Source organism: Myotis nattereri, assembly GCF_964212035.1.
Source record: "Myotis nattereri genome assembly, chromosome: 10".
Classification (NCBI taxonomy): Eukaryota; Metazoa; Chordata; class Mammalia; order Chiroptera; family Vespertilionidae; genus Myotis; species Myotis nattereri.
Genome location: NC_138085.1, coordinates 82,501,639 through 82,521,393, shown reverse-complemented (window position 1 = coordinate 82,521,393; position 19,755 = coordinate 82,501,639). Strand labels below are relative to the sequence as shown.

The 19,755-nt window shown below is 56.6% G+C and overlaps 1 protein-coding gene across 5 annotated transcripts in view; it reads right to left on the bottom strand.

Moving 5' to 3' along the window:
* Window positions 1-313: 313 nt before the first annotated feature.
* The window catches only part of KIDINS220 (kinase D interacting substrate 220), a 51,843-nt gene continuing 32,401 nt past the window's right edge, over window positions 314-19,755 (bottom strand). For 2 of the 5 annotated variants that reach the window (XM_081100578.1, XM_081100579.1), the window contains exons 22-27: window positions 19,399-19,577; window positions 18,112-18,338; window positions 7,352-7,480; window positions 5,878-5,976; window positions 4,790-5,023; window positions 314-3,123 (exon numbers count right to left, since the gene is read on the bottom strand). In XM_081100578.1, the coding sequence (XP_080956704.1) occupies window positions 1,897-3,123; window positions 4,790-5,023; window positions 5,878-5,976; window positions 7,352-7,480; window positions 18,112-18,338; window positions 19,399-19,577 (2,095 nt within the window). In that variant the 3' untranslated portion in view covers window positions 314-1,896. Of the gene's footprint in view, window positions 3,124-4,789; window positions 5,024-5,877; window positions 5,977-7,351; window positions 7,481-10,748; window positions 10,782-15,434; window positions 15,492-16,195; window positions 16,310-18,111; window positions 18,339-19,398; window positions 19,578-19,755 lie in introns of all 5 variants that reach the window. The other 3 variants (XM_081100580.1, XM_081100582.1, XM_081100581.1) reach the window with 3 other exon arrangements.

The window sequence follows — 19,755 nt, the reverse complement described above, 5'->3', positions numbered from 1 at the left end:
GCTCAGGTTTGCTGATTTCTGTAACAGACGGAGAAGCAAACTTCTCCAGGTAGTTCATCGAATAACCGCTAGCCCCCAGGATCTGGACAGCCTACTTCTGGCAGCAACAGACGTGCACGGCACAGAGCTGCCGCCGGCACCGCGTGCACTGGATGGACGAGAGCGGCGCTCTCCCGGGGACTGGGCGGCTCAGAGCTGCCGGCGCCTGGCTGCGCCCTGAGCCTGGACGCCCCTAACAGACTCCAGACACATGAAAAAACCAACACAAAACGAGCCCGTCACCCCCGCAGTGAATAAACACTCGGAGCCACACTAGCATGCGATATTCTTTATTTTTCTAGTTTCTCGTGCACCGAATACCACAGTGGGAGCATCACAAGCAGCATCACCCCGACAGCGCCACTGAGCGCGCCTGCTCGTCGGAGGGGAACAGCTTTGCCTCTGAAATAACCACTGACTACACAGCCCTGCAGCTCACACACAGAAACCCTAACGTGCGCGTGCTCCCGACTGGCTACAACACTGCTGGGGTCGAGCAACAGAAACACGTGAGAAAAAGACACTTGAGCCTCGGGCAGTGAGACCCCAAACAGCAACTAGTCGTGCAATGACTTGTCAAGCTAAGAACTTACTCAGCACATGAGTGAAGGTCGTGAAGAGAGACCATCACAGTGTGACACTAGATCCAGGTACTCACACACCTACAGTCACAACTAACATCTCGCAACCAGCGACCTGCAGGAACTCATCTACGGGGGTTAGAGACCCCGCGCGGGCGGGGGGGGGGGGGGGAGGGGGCTCCCGCCATGGAACCTCCAATGCCCTCCTTCTCTGCCCACAGCCGTGCCCGGCCACAGCCACACAGCTTCGCCCTCTTGTCACCCTTGCTTTGTATGTTGTTCAACTTTTTAAAACATTCTTCCTTCTTAGGATCCCCCAGAATTAACATGCGGATTTAGAAGATGAAGTTTCTCAGCTCCGCTCTGGAACAGGAGGCCAGGGTGAGTTCTGCCTAAATGTCACTGCCCTGACGCACCACTTCCTCCTGCTCTCAGCCATGAGCACTGCTGAGCTCCGACTCCCCCAAGAAGAAGTCAGGTTCCTCCTCACTGCTAGGGGCGGAGGGACACTGGGCTCACAATTTGAAGTTACAGGGCAGACAGGAGGGTCCCGGGCACAGAGGGACACTGGGCTCACAATCTGAAGTTACAGGGCAGACAGGAGGGTCCCGGGCCGGTGGCCGTGCTGGGAGCCGGTCTGAGACTGGAGAGAAGAGCGTCCAGGTCGTGGGGAGGTTACGCCCGCCCTACAGGCCACACCGCAGCTCCCGAGGCGCTACTTTGGGGCTCTGGACCCACTTTGTCATCAGTTCTGAAGCCCTTTTATCATGTATTTTCCACATAAAGTTAAAACCCTTTGATAAGCAACCTGACTACTGAGGTGGTGTCGCTGCGCTAGCTCTCCATCTGCCGACAGTCTCTGGGCTCCTCCGTGCCCGTCAATCCTTATCTTTCCGCCTAAAAGCAAACTGGGCTCTGGTTCCCCTGACAGCGAGCTCCCCTCCAACACCTGGGAGCGGATGTTCTACGGGAGCGGCCCGAGGGGGCCGTTTTCTCTGCAGATGACAGCCTTTGCATGCAGGTAAGACACCGACCCATCGTTATACTCAGATCGTCTCAAACAGTTTTGTGGGTTTGGGCCAATGGAAGTTATAACAACAGTGAGTCCGAAAGCTTCTATTACTAAGGCCACGAGGCAGGCTGACCGGCAGCGGCCCCTCCTTGGTGCGGAGCGTGTCCTTCCCCACGGCCCGCGTCACGGATGCGAATGGGAGGGTGCCCTCGCCCCACAACCCGGTCAGCTGTCACGCCTCGTGGCGCCATCCTGCGGGGCTCCCTAAAGGATGCTTTCCCTCTCCTCCCCGAAGCCGGTGCTGTCGGCAGCGGCCACGGCCAGGAGCTCGGAGGACTCCTTGGAGAGCCGCGCGTAGCTCGCCCGCGGGCCCCGCTTGGGCGCCAGGCTCCTCAGGTTTTCGTTCTGCAGGGCCGTGGAGCTGGGGCTGGGCCGCAGGAGGACCGGGGCCGTGTCCCGGGGCCCCTCCCTCTCGGCCGGGGCGCTGTTGTTGTTGAGGGTCACGGTGCTGGGCGTGCGGTTGAGGTTGAAGGCCTTCGGGCCGGCGGGCCAGCCCTCCTCGGGGCTGCTGGCCATCAGGCTGCACTCGGACGGGCTCTGCTTGTCCTCGGAGCAGATGGACATGCGGGCGAGGCCGGGGTCCGGCAGGCCGCTCAGGCTGCGCGGCAGCCCCCGCCGGCCCGGGCCGTCCTCCTCCAGCTCGATGAGGTTGGCCTTCTCCAGCCGGGCGTCGCCCGCCTCGTTGTGCAGCGAGTGGTTGGGGGAGCTCTCGCTGGAGCGCACGCCCGAGTCGGACGAGTCCTTCTTGTCGAGCAGGGCGTCCGACAGGTACTCCTTGGCCTTGATGAAGGTGCGGATGGGCTCGGCGCTGCGCTCCGGGGACCGGGGCGCCCTCTCCGCCCGGGCCTCGGCCTTCCTGTCCTTGTCGTCACGGAGCAGGGGCGTGTGGTCGGACTCTTCCGGGCCAGACTCGTCCTCGTCGCTGGGCAGCTTCTGGTAGCGCAGGCCCCCGCCCTTGAGCTTCAGGTCCGTCGGGAAGAGACTGGGCCTCTCTGAGGACTTCCTGCCCGGGAGGAGCTTGCTGGCGGACTGGTCGGACTTCTCGTCCTCTTCGGTGATGGGGTCCAGCGGGGAGGCGTCGTTGGTGGAGACCCCGGACGAGGAGTAATCGAGCACGTCGGCCCTCTTCAGCAGGAACGGCTTCCTCCCGTCCTCCGGCTTCGGGTCGCCGTCCTTGCTCTTCTCCGGCTCCAGGGCAGAGTGGATGGAGCCCCCCGAGGAGCTGGGCCCCAGGTAGCATGTGCTGTGGGGGGAGGACCTGCCACTGACGGCCGTGGAGCCCGGCCCCCCTTCTAACTGCGACATCTGCGCAATGTACTCCCTATAGGCGTCTCGGTACTCGGCCTGCACCTTGTCCGTCAGCTTGGAGATCTCAATGCTGGAGTCCTGGGAGTTGAGGCTCGAGAGACTGGGGGTTCTGCGCGTCTGCGACTGTGAAGACAGAGAAAAATACCATTCGGGCCCTGACCGGTTTGGCTCAGTGGATAGAGCATCGCCCTGCGGACTGAAGGGTCCCGGGTTCGGTTCCGGTCAAGGGCATGTACCTGGGTTGCGGGCACACACCCAATAGGGGGTGTGCAGGAGGCAGCTGATCAATGTTTCTAACTCTCTATCCCTCTCCCTTCATCTCTGTAAAAAGTCAATAAAATATATTTAAAAAAAAAAAATACCATTCGGATTCAGGTAAGCTAACAGGGGGGCGGGGCAGCCCAGGCATGACTCAGGGGTGAGCGGCGACCTATGAACCCGGAGGTCAGGGTTCGATTCCCAGTCGGGACACATGAGGCGAGCAGGAGGCAGCTGATCCATGATTCTCTCTCTCCCTCCCCCTTCCTCTCTGAAATTAATAAAAAAATATATATTTTAAAAACCACAAAACTCTCCACCTTTAAAAAAGGGAGGGGCATAGTAAACACCAGCTTAGGAAATATATGTGTACACTAAGAATTTTAAAGTCCTCACTTTTAAAAAGAATTCTGCATGACAGTTTAACAAAAGCTGTGAACTATGGATAATTTTCCTGTTAATAGAAAACATGATATAAATTTTAATAAAATTAGTTTTATATTTTAAAGTATAAATTAAAGGTTGTGTTAACAAATAATCTTAACACTTGTTTTCAAAACTTCAAATTTTTAACTTTTATTTTGAAAAAGCCAACTTCATTGATAGAATGTAAAAATTCCCCTTTGAAAAGAGAAAGAAGATTAAAGATATTTCTCAAAAACAAAATACTCATATCTTCAATGTATGTTTAAAAATACAAAACACCTTTCTCAACTTGTAAGATATAATGTTTCTGTCAAGTTTCAATTCAGGGTAAGAAAATACACTCAAAACGCAAAAAAGAAAAGAAAAGGAACAAAGCCTTTAAGGGCCTAGAGCTTGGAGGCGGGAGAGGTAAACACGGAGCCGCCTCGGCAGGAAGGGGAGCCGTGAGCCAACAGGCAGGTCTTGTAAACAGAGAAATAAAATATTTTTAGAAGATCGGCTCCCAGTGTGAAGGGTTGTTTATTTGTCTATTCTATTTTTTTAAATCCTCACTCAAGAACACGCTTTCATTGATTTCAGAGAGGAAGGGAGAGGGAGAGAGCAACATCCATGATGAGGGAGAATCATGGATCAGCTGCCTCCTGCGCGCCCCCCACTGGGGACCGAGGCCACAACCCGGGCCTGTGCCCTGATGGGGAACTGAACCCATGACCTCTCGGTCCACAGGACGGCACCCAACCAATTGAGCCACACGGGCCAGGGCTCCCATGTAAGTGTCAGGGTTAGACTTGCTATTGATCCCAGAGAAGCTAGTAAATGAGGAGCAGAAAGAACAGACGGAGAAGAGGAGAGACGTGAAGAATCAAGGACGCAGGCGGAGCCTGAGTTCTCTGACCCGGAACCCCAGCAGCCCGTCCCGGCGCCCTCACCAGCCCGGCTTCCTGTCTGCGTGGCTCTCACGGGTCCCAGCCCCCGAGCTTTCCCTGCCCTCCTCCCTCGGGTCGGGAGTGGCTTCTGAGTGACGACCTCGTGCCCCCGCAGAGCCGATAAGCTGACCTGGCCCTCCCGCCCGCCCCCTCGGTCACATGAAGAACAGTGACCCTACCTGCCAGCTGAGGTTGCTGGGCCGCGGGGCGCCCTCGTCCAGGCCCAGCGTGTTCAGCTCCTCGAAGCTGAAGTTGAGGGTGTAGGGGGCCTGGCCCGAGAGCTCGGTGTGCGGCAGCTCGTGGGGGGGCCTCCGTGCTGCCTCCCCCTGGGGCGCGGGGCCGCTGTTGCTCTCGTTGAGGAGGCGGAGGTCCTCCGCGGCCACCTGGTGCTCCGCGCTCCTCATGTCCAGCACCTGCAAGGACAAGGCCACTGAGAGCCACAGTCCGTGTCCAGAGCCCTCACAGGAAAAGTACCACTCACATCCGCACTGACAAGGCACAGGTTAGAAGCATCAAAAATTACGTTAAAAATAAAACGAAGTTATTCTGGAAATGAGAAGCACACTTCCTGCCAGTAAGTGGATTTCCAGGGAGCGTGTCCGTACCCGCTCACCTTCACTTGAACACTGAAAGGAGGAAGGTCGGATCCTATGTATGTGATGTGACTATTTTAGTTTCAGGTTAACTGAAGAGCCAAGCCAAAGGCAGCTGGGGCGTGTGGGAGCCGGGCTGGGCGCTGCTCCCGGAGAGAAAGCAGCTGTGATCAGGAACCACTGCGGGGCGGGACGGGGAGGGGGGGGCCGGACCCCAGGGACCGTGGGAACCAGTCCAGCCTCAGGAGCAGGGGGGTCAGGGCTGAGCCTGCTGGACGGGGTCCTGGCCGAGGCAGGCGGGGCAGGTGGCCCAGGGGACGCTGGGAGTGAGGAGCGAATGGTTGAGAGCGATCAGACACTGAAGAGACATAAGGACTCTCGCTGTGAGGGCCGCAGGCCTGACCAGGACGGACCCGAGGCCACGCCTGAGGCTCCAGACCTGACCAGAGGCAGGCCAAGGGGAAGCGGGAACAGGAGGGGCCTCTCCCAGGTTCTCGGGAAAGGCCAGGGGCCACGCCACCGCGTGCGGTGTCCTGCCTCAGGGAGCACACAGGCGGGCCGACAGGCCAAACGCATTTTCCTGCTTTTTAAGCAGCCGTGGATGTATCTGTCTAGACAAGACCACACTCCCTGGCACTTGCTTGATGCCGTGCGGTGAATATCAAGTATCTTACTGTGCTTCTAAAGAGGTGCCAGTCTCCGAAATTCATGTTCATCTCCTTCTTCAGCTCGTCCATGTTGCACTGCGCCAGCACGCGCCCGTTGATGTTGGCCTGAGGACAAGGACGGAGGGAAGAGGTGTGACGGGCTCCGGGTCACTGGGGGGTTAGCGCACCCACGCGCAGCACAGACAGGCCCGGGGACCAGGAGGCGTGGCCACCTGACTGGGGGGGGGGGGGCCGAACACCACAGCCGCACCTCCTCACTCTCAAGCAAAACCACCTCTTCAGGGACAGGCCAGGGGCGGCCCCCCAGCTCTGTCCACACCACCTCCGGCCAGGAGCAGCCGCAAAGCTCATCTCTCCTCCAACCTGTCACATCCCAGCGTGCACAGCAGCTGCAGGAGGGACACGGCCGGGCAGTGCCGCCCGAGCTCTGTGCGAAGAAAGAGCCACGAGGCCCCCTCACACCTTTCTCAGCCACAGCAGGCGGCGCAGACACAGCTCCAGCCGCCCACGTGGGAAAGGACGGACCGTCCCTTCACAGGCAGGTCTGACTCCCCACAGCCCTGCCCCACCCACGGGCGGGAATGGCGGGAGGCCGCATCTGGAACTGACGCTGCCCGGTCTCCAAGTGAACCAGGCGGGGAAGGTGCAGGGGCGCTGCGGCTGCGGCCGGGGCCCCGCCTCGGGAGGACGGCAGCGGGGCAGGGACCAGCAGCTGCCGGGGGGCTGGAGGGGGGGGGGGCTTCGAGAGCCAGGCCTGCGGGTACACGCTGAGCGGGGAGAAAGCTCCGCCCGTGGGAGCATGCCAGCACGCAGGGTCCCGAGCTGCCCCGCCTGAGAGGACACCGGCCGGGCCTGCCGCCGCTGCCACAGCCCGGACCAGCCCGCGGCCGCTCACAGGCTGGCCCTTCGCTGGGCGGAGGAGAGGGGGCCAGCAGCACCGCGTTGCTCAGTCCCTGCAGGACGGGCTCCTGAGCCGCACCCCTGAGGCTGGCCGGGCCTCTGACTGCTTCTCGCGGTGGAAAGGCCTCCGCAGCGGAGCCCCGGGAACCGCGGAGCACGGACAAGCTGCGGGAGAGGAGCCTCCTCCTGTGCCGGCCTGGCAAACCCAGACCCGGGAGCTCTGTCCAACGGGACAGGACCCCAAGTCCTGCAGGACGTGGAAATGCGAATTCGGGGAACGGAGAGCATGGCTGCCTTTCTCATCTGGTAAGTCACAAATAAACATGCAGATGGGACATGTGGCAGCACAGGCCTCCCGGGTTCCGGGCTGCGTGAGAAGCAGGAGCTACTGTGCAGCCAAAGGCGACCCTTTCGCCCTCGATCGGCCGTTGAAAGTGACCCTGCCACGCAGCTCCCGCCTCCCACCACCCAGACCCCGAGGGACGAGGCACTGATGGCACCGGGCGGAGGCTGCGTGGGCAGCGCTGGTGCCCAGGTCCGTGCCCCCCACGTCCTCTCCCCGGGTGGGCAGGGGCCTCACCTTGCGGATGGTGGCGCAGTACTGGGGCAGCATGCTCGGCTCCAGCCCCTCGATCTGCTTCAGCCGCTCGCACACGGCGTCCACGGTCATGGCGCTCAGCGACCCTGCGCCGGGGGCGGGGCCCGGCCCCTGGAACAGCGCGGAGAACACGTGTGAACGAAGGCCCAGGAGGCTACACTGAAGCACCCGATGGAGTCGAGTGTTTTCAATGCAGGACGAGCTGGGAGGCGTGTGGCTGGGACAGGACCCGCGGCTGCCCTTCCTCACAAGCAGCCTTTACGGTTTACAGCGCAGACACGCCTGCTCACACCCCAAGGGGAGCGTCCTGCAAACCAGCCCAGGCCGCCCTGCAGCAGGCGGGCGCTAAGGGAACTCGGGGGCAGTGACTGAGCCCAGATACAACCCAGGGAAGCCCGGGGGTGGTTTCAGAGGTAGCCAGGGCCTCCCCGTTTCTCAGACAGGCTCAGTAGTTTCAGATCCTGGCCGTCCCCGGGGACTAAACTTCCCCCAAGAAGCTGTTCGATACCAGGTAGCTATAAGGCAGGTTCCTCTTTACACACGTGAAAGTAGACACAACCCATTAAAACACGGTCTCCTTTCAAAGAAAAGTCAAAATAACAGTCATTCTGCAATTTACTTAGAACATTTTCTGAATGTGCGACAGGCTACAGAGGGTCTGCCTGGGGTCGACGACACCGGAGCCTCTGTGCTACAGCCGTGGGCGCTGGGGCCCGGAGTCGCGGGATAAACAGCTGGTTCGTGGTACATTGGACCAGAACCCCGGCTTCTGGGTCTTACAGCTTCGACCTTCCCTGCTCTCGCTCTGAAGCGTTTAAAGAAACCATAAGCACCACAGAGAGAAGACAAACCCACCGGCATGGAGGTTAATGTTCCAAACGACCTGTCCTGCCTCGCCTTCGGCCTCCCCTTACAATGAGACGCGCCGGCTCCTCAGGAGGGAAGCCGACACCTCCCCTGCCTCCTCCAGCACCACCAGGACAAAGGCCGATGTGACACAGCCACTCCCTGCACCAGCGCCCAGCCGGTGAGGACTAACTAACCTCAGCGCACAGCCTCACTCTGTTATGAACTGACGAGCAAAGCTGCACACACAGCGCACACAGCACCTCGCCACTCCCCGAGCAGCTGGGGACCAGACCACGTGGCGCAGAGCCAGGCCGTCTCCGCCAGGCGACAGGCCGGAGGCAGGCCCGTCAACGCCTGGACACTGATGACTTGGAAGACACTGCACCAAGCACATCTATTCAGAGTTTATTCAGTTTACACTGAAAACATGCCACAGTGTGCAGCCTGAGGTTCAACTGCTTCAAAAATACTAACAGCAAAACACTACTGTTTCGGTCATTTCGTCTTCACCTCTCTAGACAGCCCCTCAGCCTGGAGGCACACGCCCGCCCTCAGTGGGAGCCACCTCCGCGGGGACTGAAGTGCCTTCTGTAAGTTTATCACTCGCTGCGGCCCATTGGTTAGCAGCAGCATACAATCCCAGACCCGTGACTGGATAGTAAGACATCATCTACTCTCCTGTGTGCTCGGCCCGCAGCCCGGGCCCCTCACCACAGGCCTGGACCCCTGCTTCTCGCCTCCCAGCCCCTCCCCTCAGGTGACCGCCCTTCTCTCTGTGTCTGTTCACTAGCTTGTGTTGTTTGACATCTGCGTGAGTAAAACCATAGGTTCTTGTCTTTTTCCATCTGGCACATTTCACTCCGCATGATACTCTCAAGATCCACAAAATAGATCAAAGACTTAACGATAAGACCTGAAACAATAAAACACATAGAAAAAACATAGGCACTAAACTTATGGACCTTGGTCTGAGAGAGGCTTTTGTGAACTTGACCCCAGAGGCAAGGGAAGTAAAAGGAAATAAATGAATGGGACTAGTTCAAACTAAAAAGCATCCGCACAGCAAAAAACAAAAAACATCAACAAAACAAAAACCAACCCACCAAGGGTAGGAGATATTAACAAACAAGTCCAGTAGGGGCGAATGCCCAAACTACATCAAGAGCTCAGACAACTCAGTGACAACCGTGAAATCCGTCATTGGCAGAGGACTACATAGATACTTCTCCAAGGAAGACACACAGATGGCCAACGGACATATGGAACACGCCCGACACCACTAGGCATGAGGGAAACGCACAGGAGAGCACAGAGACCCCCGCCACGTGTCAGAACGCTGTTGGCAACAAGGGAGAAGAGGAAGGTGCTGGGAGGAAGAGGAGCAAAGGACCCTCCCACTGCGGGGGCGGGAGGGGAACCAGCACGGGGGCTCCTCAAAGAAGTAAGAGCAGAACTGCAGAACCCACACCCCCTCGGGCATCTGCCTGTGACCCACACCCCCTCGGGGCATCTACCTGTGACCCACACCCCCTCAGGGCATCTGCCTGTGACCCACACCCCCTCGGGGCATCTGCCTGTGACCCACACCCCCTCGGGGCATCTACCTGTGATCCACACCCCCTCGGGGCATCTACCTGAAACAGCCGAATACACTGATTTTTAAAGTTCTATGTGCCCCTCCGTTCGCTGCAGCATTACGGACAGTAGCCAAGACACCATTTGTTGAAGAGACTTTCCTTTCTCTAGTGTATGTTTTTTGCTTCTTTGGTGAAAATTAGTTGCCCTGTAGCTCCCTCAAAGCTCTGGTCTGACGCAGTTATCTGTCAGCCGTGTGATCGGGAGCGAGGCAAGCTGTCAATGAATGAAGCCGCACAGCACGCTTCGAGAATCAAGGAGGAGGCATCCCTGCAGGCCTTTCCTGTCAGGCTCACGGGTAATGAAATGAGTTTGGTGCCCAGTGAATCTCATAAAGGAGGGAGGAAGAGAACAAGCGTGGAAAAAGCAAACGCAACGACTCATCAGGGAAACACGCAGTAAGAAGCAGGTCGGTTACTGGGACACAGAACGGCAACACTCAGAGCTTATCGTGCGTCTTACTTGAAAATCGCCTGTTGTAAGTCAAGAACAGATCCTTTCGGCACACGTCACAATTTCTTTTTAAAACATTTTCTAACACGAAAAATTGAATGCAAACGATGTTAGTTTGTTTAAACTGTTAAGTATAAATGCCAAAGTGCACACAAACTGAGATGTCTCCAGGCCAAAGTAATGTTAACAAAACAGACTGAAATCACCTTGGTGAGCACTAGAGCGTCAGCGTGTAAGTCAGGGCTCCACTGACACAGCCTGGTGAAGGGGAGGCAGCGGAGAGGCTTGGCCAGGGGGGTGCGTGCAGAGGCTGCGAGCAGCTGGTTAGTAAGAGGCCCCAGCGGAGGCGGAGCGGCCGGGCGAGCGCACAGCCCAGCAGGGAGGTGCCAGGCTGCGTCTAGCGGGCGAAGGAGAAGGAAGATCTCACTGAAAGTGTCGGTACCTGTCTCTGCGTGTTAAACCCACAGTCACACGGCTTCAGGGGAGGAATAAAACAGAATGAAGGACACGAGTGTAAAGCAAAACATCGGACACAAGTACACATAATAAACACAGGCAGCACCCTGTCTTCTCCCCCCCTCACTCTCACAACCCTCCTCTACGCAGCACCAGTGAGGAGCACCCACCCCCACCCACCCCCGCAGTTCCGTTTCATTAACACGGCTTGGCAGCTTGTAAATTGCACTCTCATTGGAATTTATATTCTATGAAAAGAAGAAATCTTTGGCCATACATTCAACAAAAAAACCAGGTAAATCAAATTTGCTATGAAAAGTCAATAATCCTACTACCTCCAAGTTTAAAGTTAATTGTTAAATATTCTGATTAAAAAATACAATGATTTATTGCAGACCAATTTAACAAGATCTAAATACTTGGAATTCACATGATCACGTCATAAAATGAAATATTCTCTAGCTACACTATAGTTAATGTTCAAAACCATACTTTTCAAATTTGTGTTTTGTTTCGTTAGGCATGAAGCACATAATGCACTAAAAAGATACCACTTAAAAAGAAAGGCCTTAATAGCCTCGCAGCTCAGGCCATCGCCATCGGAGGGTGAAAACCCTGCAAACTATCATGAGCAGAACTATTCTGGTGATGGAGAGGTTGTTGCTATGTTGTTGTTTTCTTAAAATATGTTTTTATTGATTTGAGAGAGAAACATCGGTGAGAGAGGAACATCAATTGGCTGCCTCCTGCACACCCCCTACTGGGGATCGAGCCCATAGCCTGGGCATGTGCCCTGACCAGGAAACGAACCTGTGGCCTCTGGCGCACTGGACAATGCTCAACTCACTGAGCCACACTGGCCATGGCAATGATGGAGGTTTGAAAACTCTCATTCAAATCAGACACACTGCCATGAGCTATTTTTCTGTACCGATGAGGTTGATGGTCAAGGTTCTTAAATGGTCACAATAATCCAGGGCTGACAGCCCGACTCCCAGGTGATGGCAACAGGCGCAGCGAAGTCTCCCTCTCACGTCTTGTTCTCGGCTTAGCATCGACCTTACGATGAGGAGGCTCTTTACAAGGTGACTACGTGTGTCCGTGGAGACGAGAAAAACTACCAGCAGCGGTTCTGAGGGAGTCAGTTCACCACAAAGACCCAAACCGGAGAAAGCGATTGGCAGCTCCCCTGGCTGCAAAATGTCACTTCCTCTCGCAGTGAGAGACAATAATTAGGTCAAAGCGGCAGACGGGCTCAGCACCGCATTTTAAGGACAATGTTTTAAAACACAGAAGGAACGAACACCTGCCATGAGTGTGACTTCGTTATTTTTTACTTTAACTGCGCTCTAACATTTCCACGATGTCACTACGACACCCTCCCGCTCCCGTGACACTATCTCAGTCACGTCAGCCGAGGCGCTGCGCCCGCCTTACCCACGGCATCGGCGACTGTCCCGTCCAAGGCTGCGCCTGGCAACGAGAGACAACTTCATTGGGACCTGATTCGCTCGAACGCCGCCAGGTCTAAGCCAGTGGTGGAAACAACGCCGCCTACGGCTGAGGCCCATCTGTTTCCCTCTCCACCTGGGCACCGACTGGACTGTTCATGAAGACCAAGGCCTTCGCTTCTGACCCCTTGTTACCGAAGGGGTGCACCGGCCGTGCCGGAGGTCCTCACGCCCACCGTGCTGTCCCTCAAGCTGACCGGTTACCCCCACGCCTCTCAACGAGGTGGAGCGTGACCCCGGGGAAGCTGGCGGAGGCTGGAAGAGGACGCGTGGCCCTGGGAGCCGCTCCCTGCGGCCTCCACCCGGCTCAGGGCTGCTCCCCGCCCCGAGAGGGGGGCCTGGCAGGGGCCCGGCCGCAGTGCCCGCGATGCTGAAGCGAGGAGGACAGGCAGGGTCTAGAAATGCTGTCAGCCTCCCCGGGGGAAAGGCTGCTCCGGGAGACCCAGCTGCCCGCAAAGCAGGGACCTGAGTAAAACCGACCACAGTCCTCGCACAGCAGCCCTGAGACACCCCAACACGTGCCCGAGGAGCCGGGGGGCGGGGCTGACCGGGAGCACCGAGAGAGCCCGGGGACGCTCCCACGTGTTAGAGCACGTGGAGCACACAGATGCCACGGAGCCTCCAGACCCTAAGGAGGCAGCGCCTGACACCTCCGCGGCCAGAGATCGACAGACACAGGCCGAGCCCACTGAGCGGGCAGAGCCAGGGTTTAACCGGCGGCTTTAGTGCCCGCGTCTAGAACGCTCCATCAAAGCTTTCGCTGTGGGCGGAAGAACAACGACGACTAAGTATAAAGCGCCCGAGGCTGCGTGAAGCTCACAGGGGACCCGGGAGGCCAGTGTGCATGGCCCGGACGAGGAGGCTGAGCATCTGAGAGGCTGCGTGGTCTGTCCTGCGCTCACCGGCAGCGCCTGTTCCATTACAGACCTGACCACGGCGGACAGGCCCAGAGCCGCAGGAGCAGCGAAGGCAGCTGGCATGGGGGTCGGGCCGCGTGGGCTCCCCTCCCCCGGGCGCCCCCCGCCTGCACTGCTGGGGTGAGCCTCACAGAGTCCCGGGTGGTCCTCGGACCGCGGGCAGGACTGGCTGTGGGCACGAGTTCCGAGGACCCACGAGAGGAAAGGCGGGTCCCGGGGGCCAGGCTCCTAGCTCTCCTGGTTTTATAACCCGGAGTCTGGTTCCGCAGGGGGGAGAAACGGGCCCTCCCGGCTGCGACCCGGAGTGTCTTGGTCCAGGGTTACTTCCCGGCCGTTAGATCCGGCGGATGTTTGCTCTCCTATGAAAGTGGGGGAGCTAGCACGGAGGCCTGTACGTACACCCCACCGCTGCGGACCCTGGCCTGTCTGCAGTTCACCTGACAAGTCCGTGGTGGCCTCACCAGATCCGCCCACGACAGTGATCTGGCTGAGAACCACGGTCTGCCTGAGGGCCTGCTCGTCAGCTCATGAGCTCGTCAGGCGGGGGGTCGCCTCGGGGCCGCCTCTGCTGCACAGGCTGCGGCTGGCTAGCTCTTGACCATCCGCTCTCCTGGTGTCTATTGTAAACTCCTCGCTCTGGGTCTGTAATGACAACCTGTCAAAAACTGTGTGGCGCTCCTGACGCATCCGCCAGCAGCTCTTGTCACCCAGTGATCCGCCTGAGGGACAGCTGAGCGAGCAGAGGGGCTCCGTCAGAGGCACAGGGTCCCCCCAGGACCGGAGACCCGGGGCCACAAGGCTAAACCTCTCAGGTCCGCTGCGTCTGCACTGGCTCAGCGGTGCCGGCTGACAGTCCGCAGACGGCAGCCCCCTCCCCCACATTTCCACCACTGCTTTTAGGTCGGCTTTGAACGAGTGTCTACTGCGACTAGGCTACAAAACACATCTACAGCTACCGTCATTGTTAACATCTTAAAAGCAAAGCTCGGTGAGTATCTGTTATTCACTAAGCGGGTCCTGAAGGGACCTTCTGCGTGAGAGAGCAGCAGACAGCGGTATCACTGCACACAGGCCCCCCCGCCGGGACGCCAGCCCTGTCCCAGGCTCCTTTCTGGACGAGCTCAGGAACTTCCCCGGAGCTCAGCGCACTCGCTGCCACCTCCCCGGCCCTGCGGGCCTGCAGGCACTAACTCCGCCTCTGTGCCCATCGTCAGCTCGGGACAGCTTGTCCGCAGGGCTGCACGGCCACCGGAGGCCGCGGTGTCTGACTTCCATCGGGTCGGGGAGGGCTTTGCCCAGAGAACGGCCCTGCGTGCGTGGTCCTCGCACTGAAGGCCCTGGCGGAACTGACAGCCATTCCCACAGGCTCCTCCAGCTCCTGTGCCTGTCACTCCTGGGTAACTGAAGTCATGGAGACGCTTCAGCTACATGTCAATGATTTTAAAAGAATCATCAACCCCTCAAGGAAAACACCAAAGCGGTTCCCTTTCTCTCTCTCACTAACGTTAACTCAGAAGTAAAGTAAAAAGCTACTGTCTTCCCAAATGCATGTTTCAAGCTGAAACATGATAGATGAGCTCAGATGGCACTTGATCCCAGTAAGTCCGGCGCTATGGACCGTCAGGCAGCCTCAGGCTAACGGATCTTCTCTACATGGCACACCGTTCTGCACATAAATGGAAGTGAGGGCAGAGTCTACGGCTCATGCAGTAAATGTGTTTTTGTAAGTATGAGGCCCTGAATGATAAAGACACAAAGCGACTTCCTAGTTGTCTGTTTGCCTGTGTTGGTTTGGAGCCTGTAATGGGGGCGGGGGCCACCCCGGCTGAGCAGCTCTGTGGGCGTCTGGAAGCTGCTCTGATAAGTGCCGGTTAAGAGCAGGGCTCCGTGTACACGAGGCGCCCACAGTGCGGACACCCAGGCGGGATGAGCCATGAAGACACGCGTGGCCTCGCCCTCTCGCTCGGCACGGCTTTCTGCAGCCTCGGGGGGTGTGGACTATTTTCAAAAATATTCTCCACGTGGAGGCTCAAGAGCCAGCAGAGGGAACGGAGCTCCGCCCCCGGAGGCCCCTTCCTCCCACTGTCACTACCCTCCCGGCTCGGCCAGGGGAGCGGGGACACGGGCACAGCGGCCGCTCAGTCACTCCACGCGCACGGTCATTAGCAGCAGCTGCTGCCACACGCGGTGCTGTTAGTGCGGGGCCGAGCGAGGCGGTGCCACGCACACACACACACGCGTTACCCTGGGGGGGGCGGTGGGCGAGGCGAGCCCCTCTGCAGCGTCCTCCTTGATAACCTCCTGGCAACAAGAACAGAGTGTGAGGGGCAGACTGGGAGAGAACGAACGCGGCGTTAAAACCACAGAACCCGAGGCCGGGGGCCGCCGTTTCCTTCAGTGACGACGTTTCACGTTTGCATCGGAGGCGAAGCCCCCCACCTTTCCCTCCCCATTTATAACAATATGCTCACGGGGACTTCCTTGTTTACATTATGTGAATTATTTAACAAACTTTATCATCAGGAACACCTAGTACGTTACCATAAACATACTGCTTTGGATTAGATTCAAAGGTAACCTCATTTGAATAATTTCCTTTTCCTACCTACTTTCTGCCATTAGCTTACCGCGTTCCTTCCACGTCCCCTGATTGTTATACAGAAGGGCTGACATATATACACACACCACACGTGCATGTCCTTTAAACAGACAGTAGAAATCAGCAGAAGTAAAGGCCGTGTGTTACGTTTGGTGACAAACGCTGCATTCTAAGCAGACACGCTGGCTGCCAGCATCTCAATTTACCCACGAGGCTGCCCGTCGGCCCCTTCCACAGAGTCAACAGAATGAAAACAAATGCATTTTATGTTAGTAATAGCTTACGTTTCCTAAACTATTCACAAAACAAGTTCATTCTCTTTCTACAGAAAGGAAATAACCCACCTCTAATGTTCTAGATGGTTCTCATTAGATTGATACTTTAGTTATTACCCTTTTATACTTACTAGGCCATTGCTCTGATCTCTGGACAAATTCGATTTTACTGTTGGACGTGAGATGAGATGTTGGGAACCGCCAGGGTAATACCGTGGCGTGTAAAGGTATGGGGCAAAGAATGGCTATGGAAAAAACACGTAACAAAAGAGTGGGATAAACAATCACGGAAATCAAAGGTAATGAGACTTATCAAATGAAACTAAACAATAACATACAGACTTTAATGCAAGTGACAAAACAAAAGAAAAAAGCCTTTCTCATATTCTACCCGATACCAAACCCCAAACTTGACATATCACTTAAATTGTTACGCTGTTGATTTACTAAAAGCTTTTTTTTTTTAAGCAACTAAAGTTTTACACCTTATAATTTGACACATGAGTTTCTCTTTATATTAATAATTTTATGGGCTAATTACCAAGTGTCTGGTTCTAAATGATTTATAAGTATTAACACAATCTCTTATAAAAAAGCAGAATGGAATCTTAATAGAAAACTATTCTTTACCAAAAAACAAACAAACAAAAAAACGGTTAGCCTTAAGTAAGACCAAAATAGTCTGGACGATGTAAGAACAGCTTCCGTGGCCCCCAGGAATACCTGCTAGCCCAAGTTCCTGGGGTTTCGCTAGCTCTACGTAAGCAGGCGTATCTTCAATGGGGAAGCCATTGTTCAGGTGCATTGTAGCTACAGCTTTTATTTGTAACAAGTTTCTTGTTAACAGGAGCTGTCAGATTCTATGGGCTAAAGGCAAAGATTAGAGTTCTCCAAGCTTCATACACTAAAATAACCGTTTTCACTCCTGCCATTTTAAGAAAATTATTCTACTTTTACTTTCTGACTAAAAACCTCAAGTAACTAGAAAAAAAAGTAACTAGACCTAAAACCATGAGAGAATTTTAAATGTTTTAAAAGTAATCGAATGTTATTAAAGTATCACATGATTGTTATTCACATGAAATCAGTGAACATGAGGTCTCAGCCTAGATGGTTTGGTAATTTTTAAAAAAATAGCTTCATGGTCTCAAAAGTTCAAGTGTCCTCTCCTGACCCACGGAGCCGTTTTAATCCCATCTCGGCAGCTTTGGGGCCTGGGAAGTAACCCTGCTCCGCATGCCGAGCGCGCCGCCGAAGCTGCGGCCGGCACCCCTCGGCCAGGCGAGCAGCGGCCCGCGTACGCGCACCGAGGGTGCGGCTAACGCCTCACGTGGCCGCTTTTAACCAACGGGAAATGTAATTGGAATTCTGGCTCTAACCCCCTCTCCCTGGCTCACGTGGACTTCGTGTGCCATGCGCGTGGCTTCGAAAGACTAGCCCGTGTTTTCTTGAATTGGACTGAAGAGGGAGACAACAGAACTGAACTTGGCAGGGGCCGGACCCCGGGGCACTCGACTGTGCTTCCATCTCTCCACGCGAGACTCACGTGCTCCCACTGAGTCGCAGCCACACGTGCCGAGGCGACGTGGAACACTGGAAATGGCTGTGGCGCTGTTACGCGGCCAAGTCGTCTGAGCCCCACACGCAGTGTTTCCCATGAGCGTCTCCATGTAGACGCTGCACCACATACTGAACACAGGGTTACTGAGCTCCTGCAGAAACTGGTGTTTACACTGTTCCAACGCCCACGTGAGTGACACGCAAAATGCAAAAGTCCACAGGGCAGGCCCTGCAGCAGCCTCAGGGCTCCCCTTCGAGGCTGGAAAGCGAAGAGCCAGGAGCGCCCCAACGCTGACTCAGCTGACACTGAGGCCCATTACAGCGCAACCTTCTTCTAAGTTTAAATATCGTATATGTTAAATTTAAACCTAACTCTTCCCCAATTTTAAAGCTAAAGTACAGCTTCAAAATAATCACAGCACCCTCAGCAGAAAACGTCTGCTGTTTCCCCGGCCCCGTTCTGAGACGAGACTCGCCTCCTGCTCACCCTGTTGTAGAAGGGGTGCTGGGGCCCCGTCATCCCGCTGTAGTAGCTGCTGTGCGGCTGTGGGGACACCACCCCCCCTGCGAAGGGGCCGTTGAAGGAGGTGGACGAGGAGCAGACGGACGGGGCCTGGCTGTAGCCGGACGCGGGCCTGGGGGCAGCTTCGTGCAAGGGCAGCGGGGGGTACGCCAGGCCTCCGATGTTAATCTGCTCTCTGGCGGCGCGGACATCTGAAAGGCGAAGTGGTCCCGAAGGAAGAGAAAGTGGGACATCAGTCGTCAGTGCAGCTGGCACCTGCTCCTTCACTGGCCCAGTGGAGAGAGCATAGGCCTGCGGACCGAAGGGTCCTGGGTTCGATTCCGGGCAAGAGCGTGTACCTTGGTTGCAGGCTCTTCCCCAGCCTGGGCCCCGGTCAGGGCTCGTACAAGAGGCAACCAATCCATGTGTCTCTCACATGATGTTTCTCTCTGTCCCCCTCTCCCACTCTCCCTACAAACATCCTCAGGTGAGGGTTAAGAAAGGAAGGAAGCGTTCCGCCTGCGCGGGGGAGGCAGACACTCCGGGAGCTCAGCCGCGAGAGGAGCCCCGCCCCCCCGCACGCAGCTTCTTGCTCCACCCGACCTCTCTCGCGAGCCACCAGAACACATTGCCTCTGCCTCGCCCAGCTGCTGGCTGTGCTGCCCTGGCACCCTCACGGCTCAGTGGCTCAGCATGGGCACAGGGCAGCGGAGACCGGCTGGGAAGCGCACGGCGCGCCCACCTTGAACACGGCCTTCCGCCCCAGAGCAGAACGGGGGAGCCGGGCTCTCGCCCCATCATTCCTGGAAACTCGGCTGGGCCGCGAGGGCCCGGTCATACGAAGGCCGTGGGTTTCCACAGAGGCTGTGTCTGCGCCTCTGTGCACAGTGGTGCCCCAGGACGACTTACATCATCCCCACATCTTCCTGTCACTGCCCTCGTGCCAGTCCCCAGCTCAGGGCGAAGGCTCCGTGCCCTCCGGGTGAGAGCCACTAGGGACAGGAGAGGGGAGAGAGGACAGTCCAGTGACGGCAGCCACGGTGGGGCCCGTGGACGGGAATGGCTCCAAAGCAAGGAGCGGGCTGGGTGGGGAGCTAACCAACAGCCCTTTCTTCCCGCCGCCCCAGGACCCCACGCCGGGCCCTGTCCTCCCGCGGAGACGGGGCTCAGCATTTCTGGGTTTCACGGCACAGGAGGAACTAATAGAGCTGCTAAAAATGGGGACGTTTGAGGGCTTCCGAGAAGGAAAACGAACGTTCCGCTGGCACCCACCGGCGATGATCTCCCGCAGCTTGGGGTCCAGGTTCACGGTGCAGGGCAGGAAGGTCTTCACGTCTCGAGCCACCAGCACGGGCGTCCGCGAAGCCAAGAACACTTCGAAGTTCCTGATGTCCCCGTCTATCTCCAGCAGCGGCTCCACATCCTTAGTCGTCGGAATGTTCTTTGAGATTCTTCAAACGAGAAAGAAATGAAAAAGGTCATTAATGTCACCATGAGAAAGGCAAATTCTACATAAAAATAAATTGCACGTTATATACTTTGCTGCCATCAAAATCTTTTTAAAGAAAAAAATAGGCGGCACAGTTACAAAGTAGTAAAGAAACGAGTGGGTGCGATGGGACTGCCTTT